Source organism: Suricata suricatta, chromosome 9 (assembly GCF_006229205.1).
Source record: "Suricata suricatta isolate VVHF042 chromosome 9, meerkat_22Aug2017_6uvM2_HiC, whole genome shotgun sequence".
In the NCBI taxonomy this organism is placed as follows: Eukaryota; Metazoa; Chordata; class Mammalia; order Carnivora; family Herpestidae; genus Suricata; species Suricata suricatta.
The window spans coordinates 89735002-89748140 of NC_043708.1; the positions used below are offsets into that span (position 1 = coordinate 89735002).

Genomic DNA, 13139 nt, shown 5'->3' on the forward strand with positions numbered 1-13139 from the left:
GGTTAGACCAACGGAGTGGGCAGAGAAAAAGTGTAATTCTCCCTCAGAGTCGAATTTATTGTCTCAGCTTCCGATGGGCTTTGAAAATGAGCAGTTATAATGGAAGGTATTAGGTTTCCACAGACTTCTGGTAGGTGAACGGATTGTGTAAGATACTGATTCCAAGCTGCAAGGAATTTATATCTTAAAAAAAGATTGTGGGTTTTGTCATTATTTGTTCAAAAGATATTTGTGGGAGAGGTTATGTGTTAGACCCTGAGGAAAAAGAATAAAACAGATTTTCTTTTCCCTAAGGAACTGATCGTTCATTGGGGGCTTAAGGTAAGTAGGGGTGCCTGGGTGGCTCAGTTGGTTACCCGTCATACAGCATGGAGCCTGGAGCCTACTTGGGATTCGGTCTCTCACTCTCTCTCTGCCCCTCACTCTTGCACACTTTTGTGCCCACACACACACACTCTCTCTCTCTCAAAATAAATAAACATGAAAAAAAAAGTGTAAGCAATTTGCAAAGACATATAAGTGCCAGGAGAGAAGAAATGACAGAAGCATTTTTAAAAAATAGCTTTTTGTCAAATTGGTTTCCATACAACACCCAGTGCTCTTCCCCGTAAGTGCCCTCCTCCATCACCACCACCTCTTTTCCCCCCTCCCCCTTCCCCTTCAACCCTCAGTTCATTTTCAGCATTCAATAGTCTCTCAAGTTTTGCATCCCTCTCTCTCCCCAACTCTCTTTCCCTCTTTCCCTCCCCCTGGTCCTCCATTAGGTTTCTCCTGTTTTCCTGCTAGACCTATGAGTGCAAACATATGGTTTCTGTCCTTCTCTGCCTGGCTTACTTCACTCAGCATGACACCCTCGAGGTCCATCCACTTTCCTACAAATGGCCATATGTCATTCCCTCTCATTGCCATGTAGTACTCCATTGTGTATATACACCACATCTTCTTGATCCACTCATCAGGTGATGACATTTAGGCTCTTTCCATGTTTTGGCTATTGTTGACATTGCTGCTATGAACATTGGGGTACATGTGCTCCTATGCATCAGCATTTCTGTATCTCTTGGGTAAATTCCTAGCAGGGCTATTGCTGGGTCATAAGGGAGTTCTATAGATAGTTCTTTGAGGAACCTCCACAGTGTTTTCCAGAGCGGCTGCACCAGTTTACATTGCCACCAACATTGTAGGAGGGTGGAGAAGCATTTTCTTCAAAGTGCCCTGAGGATTTAAAACATTCTTTCTAAACTGAACTCAATGATACTATACTGGAATGTTCGATTTCTTCTTCACATTCAGAAATCATTATTTATGGACTTATTATTGTTTTAACATTTTGTCTTTTGCTAATTTCTGTGAGATTCTGAGTGAAATCTAAAAAATGTTTTTTGATCTTTTAACAAAATTTATTTTATTTTTTAAAGTTTATTTATTTATTTTGAAAGAGAGAGAGCTCATGAGTAGGAGAGGGAAGAGAGAGAGGGAAAGAGATAATCCCAAGCAGGCTCCATGCTTTGCACAGAGCCTGATGTGGGGCTCGATGTTGTGAACTAACTGTGAGATCATGACCTGAGCCACAATCAAGAGTTGAATGCTTAACCAGCTAAGCCACCCAGGCACTTCTCACGTTTATTTATTTTTGAGAGAAAGCGGGAGAGCAAGTGAATACGGTGAGGGGCAGAGAGAGAAAGAGAGAGAAGAATCTCAAGCAGACTCTGTGATTTCAGATCTCACAAACCATGAGATCATGACCTGAGCCAAAATCAAAAGTCCCATGCTTCACCAACTGAGCCACCCAGGCGCCCTTATTTTTGGTCTTAAATTGCAGTTTGAAACTGTTCATAAGGTATCTAATGTGGCAGTACTTGACTAGTAGTTTTTGATTAGCCACCCAGTAGACACCTGCTCATTCAGTGTGAGGTTTACAGATAGTGTTATATTAGCCAAAAGTGGGGCCAGTATTCAAGTGTGCTAAGGAGATGAAATACAACACAGACAGTAGAAATGATCACATTGGTGTATTTATTGTGTGTATGAGAGAGAGATGAGAAATGAGGGAAAGGATGTGAGGAATAAAGAGAAAAGAGTAGGGAAGCATATAGTTTAGGGGAAAAAGACTGATTTCTGTTTCTGCCTTCTTACCCTATTTCTCTATTCTATGAAGACTTTTATTTATTAAGATTTTTATTTCTTAAAATTTTTTTTTTCTTATTTTAGAGAGAGAGTGAGTGAGCAGGGGCGAAGGGCAGAGGGAGAGAGAGAGAAAATCAAGCAAGCTCCATGGTCAGCATGGAGCCCGACATGGGGCTTGATCCCATGACCCTGGGACCATGAACTGAGCTGAAATCAAGAGTTGGACACTCAACCAACTGAGCCACCCAGGTGCCCCAAGACTTTTTACTTTTTACTTTTTATTTTTAAGTTATCTCTACACCCAGCATGGAGCTCGAACTCAGAACACTGAGATCAAGAGTTACATGCTCCACTGACTGAGCCACCCAGGCACCCCAAGACTTTTTACTTTTAAAGGGAAGGTGTGAGAGGTGCCTGGGTGGCTCAGTCAGTTGGGCATCCAACTTCAGCTCAGGTCATGATCTCGCCGTTTGTGACTTTGAGCCCTGTGTTGGGCTCTGTGCTGACAGCTCAGAGCCTGGAGCCTGCTTCCGATTCTGTGTCTCCCTCTCTCTCTGCCCCTCCCATGCTCATGCTCTGTCTCTCTCCATCTCTCAATAATAAATAAGCATTTAAAAAAAAATAAAGGAAGGTGTGAGAACCTTATCATGGACCAGTACATGAAAATTTTCTTTTCTTCTTTCTCTCCTTTAATTAAAACCAAACCAAACCAAACATTTTCTGATAAACTTTCCTTAGGAGATAGTAATTAAGTGAAGGAAAGAGGGATGGTGGATTATTCTTTCTAGGAATGATTCCAAGGTTTGGAGAAATGCCTTTAGGCAAGTCTTAAGCACATATAATTGTCCTTTTAAATAATATTTATTTTTTATTGGAAGTGTTATAAATTATATTTTTCCTTTTTAAAAAAGTTTTATTAATTTTTAAAAGATTTATTCATTTTAGAGAGACAGAGAGAGACAGAGTGTGAGCAGGGGAGGGGCAGAGAGAGGGGGAGACACAGTATCCGAAGCAGGCTCCAGTCTCTGAGCTGTCAGCACAGAGCCCGATGCGGGGCTGGAACTCATAGACTGTGAGATCATGACCTGAGCTGAAGTCGGACACTTAACCAACTGAGCCACCCAGGCGCCCCTATATTTTTCCTTTTAAGAAATATTGTTATAGTTTAAAAGCCAGTTATTCATGCAATTAAATACTTTCACTTTTTCAGGAGGAAGAGAAACTAATCCAGCAGGAACTGAGTAACCTGAAAGCAACTGTTTCTGCTCCTACTACAACACTGGTAAGTTTGCAGAGTCAGTGCCAGCACATTTTATATTTGAAACCTGGCTCTCTATGGACCCTATCATGGCATCTCATTGATAAGTTGCTAACATGTAATTTATCATAGTTACAATCAGTTATGGGATGGTAGCAAGTCAGACATTAGCTTGAACTTTTTGTTACTGACTGGCTGCACTGGAGCAAGACTTGCTTGACTGATGCCAATTCAATGCCAGTGTGATGGTAATTACATAAACGTGGCACTACTCATGGGAGCCTGGTGCTGATCTTAATGTTTTAATGTTGTACAGTGGGAAAAGGTTACCATATATCATTTAAAGTATTTTCAGTCTTTACTTGGTATATTATAGATGTCTCGTTTTACTATTATGTATCTTGGAATATAGGTAAACAAAGTAGAAAAATGGCTTCCTTGCTCTATTGCACAACAGCTAACTCAAATTCAAGTTTTTTTTTAAACTTGAGTTCCATAAACTTTGATTTTTCAAACAGCATTTATTCAGCAGCTAGTAATGAGTAGCTACTACATGCAGGTCTCTGTCTCTACATAGTTAGATTAAGACTTAACTTTTTTTTTCCTTTTAATTTTCATGCAGTTTCATATTTTTTCAGGTACCATTATTCAGCAAATATTTTGTGATTGCCTTATGTGTGTAGGTCACTGTGGGAGTGTTCTTCCTCTCCTAATAAAAATATTGGGGTAATCATTTTGCATGAACACATGATTATGTACGGGAATAAAGCTTAAAGTCTAAGGGAATGTATGCATTTCCTTTTATGATCATGGTAATATGTGGACAAATGAAGCTCAAAGCACAGTCTGATTTATTTATGTGTATAAATGTATATATGTGGGTGTATAGATATGTATATATATGTATGTATGAAGTCATTGTGATTTTTATTCATAGTACTTGATAGAAATGTTAACCAGGTATGGTTTCTCTCCTTTTACTTTAATTTCCATTTTCTGTAATTGGCACACCTGGTGTGGACAGAAATAGATAAATAGATAGAAGTTAAGGAGCCAGAGTTTTTAAGGACGATTTTATAATTATTATGACCATCCAGCTCTGGGCATGCTTTATAGTCTGTCCCTGAGATACCCAATGTAGAGAAATTGTAAAAAAGAAAAAAGAGAAAGAAAAAGAAAGAAAGAAAGAAATTAATTCTGTATTGAGGAATGGACTTTCTTCTTCAAAACTAAGAGGATAATAATGTATGCAATACAGTTTGAATTAGATAGAGCTCATAATGACCTTTTAAAGACTCTGAGATAAAATGTTACAAAACCAGGGATGATACTTAATGGATTATTGAATACTTTCACGCCTAATTGATGTGGAAGCCTTTGAAGAGGAACTTCTAGTAACTTTTAAGCTTACTTTTTCAGTTTTTAGTAGTCTTAATATACTAGTGAATTTAACTTTTATTACTTTACACACAAGTGACCTGAATTAAATTTTATTCTCCAAGGATTGCCACATGGTTTCATTTAAAACTCTTCATATTAAAAAAAATTTTTAAATGAAGCTCTTTGTAGTTACATGTATAAATATAATATACATGTATAAAATATGAATGAAATGTTGAATAATAATGTCCTTACCTTAAAATGTTTATGTTACTGTTTTCTAAGATTTTGTGATTTAATAATCCTGTAATATACCAACCCTAATTAATTTTTAGGTATTAAAATAGTCTGTGAGCTTATTTTGAAACACATTTATATTTTTATTTATGGTTAAAATTTGCTATAAATATTGAGAATGCAAATATTATTATATTAATAAAACAAATTTATAGAATCCTAGAATCGCTTGTTAGCTCGTATTATAAATATTGAAAAACCTAGTTAAAAAATTAAATATTAGAAATGCTATATACCATTAATTATATCATGGCCTTCAGTTCCTAATAACTGAGAATTGTTTAGAAGGAATGCCTGTAGGGGCGCCTGGGTGGCTCACTCAGTTGGGTGTCTGACTTCAGCTCAGGTCATGATCTCATGGTCCATGGGTTTGAACTCCGTGTCAGACTCTGCACTGACAGCTTGGAGGAGCCTGGAGCCTGCTTCGGATTCTGTCTCTCTCTCTCTCTCTCTCTCTCTCTCTCCTCCTCTATCCCCTGCTCGTACTCTGTCTTTCAAAATTGATAAATAAAGATTAAAAAAAAAAGAATGCCTGCAAAACAAACTATTGCATATTATGTACAGCAAAATTATTCTGGAAAAAGTTCAGCTGCAATTTGGTTTTCAAATATGGAAATTATTTTCTTTAGAGGTTATTACCAACTTATGGGAACTTTATGGATGTCTTCATTGGACAAAGTGTATTAAAATGATGTGCTCCGTTCTAGAAGCCAAGTCATATTACTATGGGTGAAATTGTGTCTGAGGACCGTGTGTCTCACATTATAACCAAATTTTTCACAGGTATACCTAGAATTAGAAATAGCTACAGTTGATTTATTTTGTAATGTTGCCTCTAACAAAATGTTGAAGTAATTTTACTAAAATCAGTACTGTTGGTAAGCTAAGTTTTGGAGCAACTTTTATTTATAAAGTTTCACCTCAGGTTATGAATTTATTATGTATGTATATGTTACTTCTTCAGTGCTAGGATTAAAGGATTCCCTCATGAGATGATTGCAACATAATAAATCAAAACATTCTATTTGTTTATGCAGTTACTGGATATTTTGCTTTTCAGAAAATGATGAAGGAATGTATGGTGAGACTTATATATTGTGAAATGCTTGGATACGATGCTTCCTTTGGCTACATACATGCGATCAAGTTGGCACAACAAGGAAACCTTTTAGAAAAAAGAGTAGGTACGTATGTGTTTAAGATTTTAATACTTAATGTTCTCCTTAAAGTTCCAGCTACCATGTAAAATGAATGATTGCAGGTATATAGTGTGTTTTTAGAACATTGCCTAGTAATTTCCAAAGCTTTAAAAGGGAACGCTTCAAAAACTCAAAACCTGTAAGTGAAATCAGTTTTATTGATTCATAGCATTTTGAAGTTATGGCAAAGATTAAAAATCGCCTGTTTTTGTGATAGTTAGATGAGCATATATATTTGTCAAAATTCATTAGTGCACTTAAAATGGGCGAATTTTCTTGTGTTTAAATTATACCTTAACAAAACTGATTTTAAAGTCTGTCTAACATACCAGTTTAATGATCAGAAATGTTTTTTTAATGAATAAAAACTGAAATTGACTGGAATAATTTTTAAATATCCTGTTCTCAGTTTCACAAATGTTAGCTGTGAGGGTTAGAGGTATCTTTTAAAAATGTTTGCCTGTTTCATCAACCTTTAGGGCTATTAGGAAGTATCCTTTAAATCTTTTATTCATGTAGGTTCAGGTGAATATCAAAATCTAAGAAGAAGGCACTTCAGAATGATGTAGGGGTACAACATGTCCTTTCTGCAAAGGAGTTGACAGTGTCATGATGTCAAGGACCAGCATTCTTCACAAATATCTGTGCTGTCAGATGATGGGATAGGGAGGGGAGATATTTTGCTCAAGATTCTGAGCTAGGAGTCCCCAGTATTTTACTTATTGTAACTCACTCCGCTCTTCTAGATTCATGGTATTCTTCCCTCCAAGGAACGGACCTCTGTCATCCCATCTCTCCCTTTTCATATTCCAAGTTTTAACTCTTCTTCTATCACTCAGGTGGCTTTTACCATCTCATCATATGGTGGTGTCTTTTTGTCTATTAATGTCTTAGCTCTTGAACTAATTCTAAGATTCCCAAAGGCAGGGACATTTTGAAAACAACAGTCAATATTAGGTGGTTGGTGCTGTAATTTTGTACAACTATTGCTATATCGTGTTTCTTAGAGTTTCGTATAATTTTTTTCATTTTCAGTTTCATTTTATTTTAAAAAGTATATAAAGTTCAAGAGTTAAGACCTTATAAAAAGGTATAATCAAACAAGTCTCACTTTGAATTTCTAGTCTCTCTTACCCAGTTTGCTCCTTACTCCCATAGGTAACCATTTTCATTAGTTTGTAATTAATCTTTACATTATTTCTTTTTGCAAAACAAGCAAATGCATGGGTACACACTCATGCATTCTCTCTTACACAAGTGATAACCATGCTATATAGATTATTATACACCTTATTTTGACATCTTCATACTCTTATACAGTTACTTAATTTTCATTGGATGGATGGATAGACCCTCATTTTTTCAGCCAGGGACCTCCCTATTGGTGGGCATATAGGTTATTTTTCATTTTTTGCTCTTGTAAATAATGTTGCAGTATAACCTTGTACATGTGTTATTGTTCTGGAGGCTTACTTTAACAGAGATCTCAGAATCATTTTTATGGAGATTCATGATCTTAGGGAAATATTTTATTGCCAGCTAGAGGGACTTATTCCTGTAGGTATCAGACATTTTTTATGTGTGCTAATGATACAAGTTTTTTTTAAAGATATCATTTAAGGGCGCCTGGGTGGCTCAGTTGGTGAAGCCTCCGACTTCGGCTCAGGTCAGATCTCACGTTCGTGGGTTTGAGCCCCGCATCAGGCTCTGTGCTGACAGCTAGCTCAGAGCCTGGAGCCTGCTTCCAGTGCTGTGACTCCTTCTCTCTCTCCCCCTCTCATGCTCTGTCTCTCTCTGTATCAAAACTAAATAAAACATTAAAAAAAATTTGAAAAAAGATATCATTTAAACCTTCTATATGTCTTCACTGTGGTATTATTGCCTTTTCAACTCTCCTGAGATTTCTGAGATTAACTTTGGTGATTTCTCTGATGGAGATGCCTTATTTTTATTTATTATTATTTTTTAATGTTTATTTTTGAGAGAGAGAGAGACAGTATGAATGGGAGAGGGGCAGGGAGAGAGGAAGTCCTAAGCAGACTCCAGGCTCTGATCTGTCAGCGCAGAGCCTGATGTGGGGCTTGAACCTATAGATCACAAGATCATGACCTAAGCCGAAATCAGTTGCTTAGCTGACTGAACCACCCAGGTGCCCCTATTATTATTTTTTAAATGTTTGTTTATTTTTGAGAGAGAGAGGGAGGGGCAGAGAGAATGAGGGAGAGAAAATCCCAAGCAGGCTCTGCACTGTCCACACAGATCCTGACTCTGGGCTTTAACTCAAACCATGAGAACATGACCTGAGCCAAAATCAAGTGTTGGATACTTAACTGGGTGAACCACTCAGGTGCCCCAGCCTTCTTATTTTTATGTGAATGTTGTTGAATAAATAAATTTCAGTACCCATTAAGTTAGGCATTGTGTTGGGTGCTTTATCTCGTGAGATAGGTGAAAACTGAAGCTCAGAAAGGTTAAGTTACTTGTTCAAGGTCATACAGCTAATCGATGGTGGAGTCAGAATGTAAACCCCAAATTTCTATGAGTCAACGCCTATATTCTTACCCTGTCTGTCACTCTTTCATATCAAACATACTCTACAATCTAGTCATTATTCTGTACTTTCTGGAACCTTTTCATTTTTTCAATCACTAGGTATTTTTTTCCCTGTTTCCTGACTGTCACAATAGTTAGGATATTCTTTGTAACTGATAGAATTAAGGTTTCCTTGATATGGTCTTTGAATTTATTCATCATCTTATACCTTGATTTTGGTGACGCTGGTGTGGGTGATACCTTATGTGATCACATGATTTCTTAGCAATCAGATAAGACCTAATCTCTTTAAATGCTTTCTAGGGTTTTCGTCTTTCTTGCCTCTGCTTAGTTGTTTTTTCTCTCTCTTGCTCTGCTTGTCTGACCTTTACTGAAGTTGTTGCAGTGGGTCATAACCTTACTTCTTAGTTATGAGAATAGGTAATTTTTACAGTTTCCCGTGATTACTGGCAGACACAGACATGATGGGGACAGTTAACATTAGAATCCCTAATGAAAGAGCTGAAAGAATTGAGGAAAATGAAACACAGTGAGGATAGGTATCAGGGAATAGAGCCTCAGGATAGACTGTGGAGAGATAGGACAGTATAGGGATTAAAACATGAACTAACTCTTCCTGGCTGGGTTGAGTGCTAGGTTCACCATATAATAGCTATAGACTTTGGGCATTTACCCTTTTTTGGTTCTTATTATTCTTTTGGGGATATTCATACCTACTTCATAGAGTTGTGAGGATAGAATGAGGTGAGGCTTGTACTGATCCATAGTAACTGTCTAACAAATATTATCAATCTCAAGAGTGTCAAGAAAATGACATGGAGTATCCATGATACTCCATATATATGGCATTTGTATTAATGTATTAATGTATTTCCTTAATACTAAGATATACTTTTTTGTTTTATTATTATTGAAATAAAAATGCTTATTTATATCAACAAGTACATTTAATGTTGTGGACAATGTTTCTTTTCTCAACAACTGTTATTCCTTCAATAGTGTATCTTTAAATAAGAAAATAGGGTATTGCGTCAGCTTAACATGTGATTTACATCATACGGGTTGGTATAAGATAGCTCATTCAATAATAAGAAATAGCCAGTAACTCACTAGTAAATATAGTAACTGTTAGTTTTTATATAGTTATTTTTGGCTACAGGATAGAAAATGTAATGTTTTAATTGATCGTCTAGACATATGCACAGAAGATAGAAGGCATGTATTTCTAATGCCATTTATAAGACTTTAAAGTTGGTACATACATCCTCTTTTCCATTTCAGGGATATCCTGTGAAATACAAAATTCTGAAAATTTCAGGATAAGGAACACCTAAAATCTTCCTGAAGTTTTTGAACTTCATATTTTGCAATCTGTTTTTATAGTTACCTGTAGCTGTTATGTTTGACAGTTAAATTTTGGAATATATTATTGCTTTATTTAGCTTTTCCTGGGGAAAGTCATTTTTGGCAGGTAATAATGAGACTTTTCCCCTCAAATTTTATAGGTTATTTGGCTGTTTCTTTATTTCTACATGAAAGTCATGAACTGTTGCTTCTCCTTGTGAATACAGTTGTAAAGGTACTGTATTATATGTTGGTTAATATGAAGTCTTAAATTATTCCTGCAGGCTTCTGACATTTCACCTCTATCATATTGAGTTAGATATTTTTGGAGAAAGGCAGGCTTACAGAATGGGCTTAGAAAGATCATTTAGATAAGTTTCTGAGTTTGTAAAATGAGGCTAATAGTTGAACTTAAGTTGTAAGGGTTAAATGAAACACTGTGTTCAAGTAGGAAGTAGTAGTTCCTGCCGCTTTTATTGTTGTTTCATTTAAAAGCAGCTCCCTAGGGGTAGCTGGGTGGTTCAGTGGGTTAAGCATCTGACTCTTGATCTCAGCTCAGGTCTTGATCTCAGGATTGTGAGTTCAAGCCCAGCGTTGGGCTCCACGCTAGGTGTTGCACCTACTTAACGGAAAAAAAAAAGCAAGCAAGCAATCAGACAGGTCTCCAGATCTTTAGTCAGATTCACTTTTCTTACTGTTGTCTTTTTCTTCAGGATCTGTTCTAAAAGGATATAGATATAAACTGAATAATTGAAGTCTTTTAAATTCTAAAAGTCATTATTAAGGAGAATAGAGTATAATTGGGTAACTGAAAGTTACAGATACTAAAAATACAATATAATCCACACAATGTTTTTTCCTGTTAAACTTTGATCAAAATTAGTAATGAAGTATAATCAAATTCTTGAGCTCTTCCGTGTGTATCTGGATGTGTGATTCTGTGTAAATGTATTTGGGGTACTTTCTGAATTTTAAGTAACATACTCTATTAAGGTTACTAGTGGCTTAATTTTTTCCAGACTTTCCAAAATATATTTTTTAGGTTCTACTTGAATGATTTATAAACTTTGTGCCTATCTAAGTATATATGAACACATGCATTTTACGCAATCTAGAATTACTTCCTTTTAACCTTCTATTTATAATTAATAAGAAAAAAATTCAAAGACTTGTTTTGTTGTTAGTTTAGAAAAGTTTTAAACGCTGTAGTAAAGGAGACTACTTTGGGTCACTGTCAGAACAGAAATACCGTTTCCTTTTGGATCAGTTGCTTTTTGACTACATATATCTAATTGACTCTCTTAACTGAAATGAAATAGAGATATTCCTGAGGTAAACCTGAATGTACAACTTGCTTATAAAGTTAGTAGAAAACTATAAAGTATGTAGGACCGTTGTAGTGTTGAACTCACCCGAGTTCCAAAATGTGCACTGAATGTTTCGTCTGCTCACTGATTGTGTTAGGACTTGCAGAGCACTAACCTGGTAGAAGTATGCATGGCACTCACTGTCGTCAGCCAGATATTCCCTCGAGAAATGATCCCCGCTGTTCTGCCACTAATTGAAGATAAACTCCAACATTCTAAGTAAGTAAACTCTTTTTGGATACATGTCTATACTATATATTTCAAAACAAAACTTTATACTAAAAAAATTTTTTATAACTTTAACGTAATGCTGCCAGGGTAGAGGATAGACTTTGCCTGCCACATACAATGCAGAAATCCCTGATAGCATCGTCCCTTATTTTATGTGGGTTTGGGAAAATGTTAGGCAGCTTTCTAAAGTTAAACCAAGAGGCAGTGAGGTTCAGTGTCAGGAATCTGTGGCTTTCCTCCCAGTTCTACCACTAACCAAGCCGTGGTCCTGTTTTTCCTTTGACTATGTGGGATTGGTTAAACATGTTGTTTTAAGAATATTGTGGAATAATGGAAAAAATTTGGCCCTGGTTCAAGTCTGTGAATGCAGAGCTTCAGTGTACTGGGGATGCTTTCATGGCAAAACTGTAATGCTAAAATTCTGTTTTATAGCAAAATATATGCAAATAAACCTTACCTTATAGTATATTGCTAATCTTACCTTATGAGATTCCTTGACTCCTTATCAGATTGACTTTTTTTCTTCCAAGATTTTATTTTAATTAGTCAACATATAGTGTAGTATTGGTTTCAGGAATAGTATTTAGTGATTTATCACTTACTTATAATACCTGATGCTCATCCCAAGTGACCTCCTTAATGCATGTCACCCATTTAATGCCCAGGACCCATGTAGCCCATCCCCCTATCTACCTTCCCTCCAGCATCCCTCAGTTTGAGCTGGACCTACCATTTCACTAATTATTTTGTTTTATTGTGTTACTTTGTTTTTGACAAGCCCCTTAACTTTATAACCTTTAGAGTGAGGAACAGTTTGCAGTCCTTTTTCTCTCTTTCTTTCTTTGTATTACAATATTTTACTCATATGTACAGTCTTTTTTTTTTAAATTAAAATTTTTAAAATTTATTTTGGGGAGGGTGGGCTGAGAGAGAGGGAGACAGAACCAAAGGAGTCTCTGCACTGTCAGCACAAAGCCTGATGTGGGGCTCAAACCCCACGTGAGATCTGTGAGATCATGACCTGAGCCAAAGTTGGATCTCAACCAACGGAGCCACCCAAGTGCCCCAATATACATACATTCTTCTTTTTTTTTTTTTTAATTTTTTTTTTTATTTGAGAGACAGAGAGAAACAGTGTGAGCAGGGGAGGGTCAGAGAGAGAGGGAGACACAGACTCCGAAGCAGGCTCCAGGCTCTGAGCTGTCAGCACAGAGCCCGAGGCGGGGCTCAAACCCACGAACCGTGAGATCATGACCTGAGCCGAAGCCGGACGCTTAACCGACTGAGCCACCCAGGCGCCCCTATACATACATTCTTAATAAAGATATTTTGTTGCTCATAACAATATAATATTTCTTTGGTTTGTATGTTTCTTTTTTTTTT

At 36.6% G+C, this 13139-nt stretch overlaps 1 protein-coding gene across 5 annotated transcripts in view; it reads left to right on the forward strand.

Moving 5' to 3' along the window:
- Positions 1 to 13139, forward strand: part of AP4E1 (adaptor related protein complex 4 subunit epsilon 1) — a 56800-nt gene that overhangs the window by 742 nt on the left and 42919 nt on the right. For 4 of the 5 annotated variants that reach the window (XM_029951811.1, XM_029951813.1, XM_029951812.1 and 1 more), the window contains exons 2-5: positions 3338 to 3409; positions 6123 to 6246; positions 10320 to 10393; positions 11623 to 11744. In XM_029951811.1, coding sequence (XP_029807671.1) covers positions 3338 to 3409; positions 6123 to 6246; positions 10320 to 10393; positions 11623 to 11744 — 392 coding nt within the window. Of the gene's footprint in view, positions 1 to 3337; positions 3410 to 6122; positions 6247 to 10319; positions 10394 to 11622; positions 11745 to 13139 lie in introns of those variants that run through there. The other variant, XM_029951814.1, reaches the window with a different exon arrangement.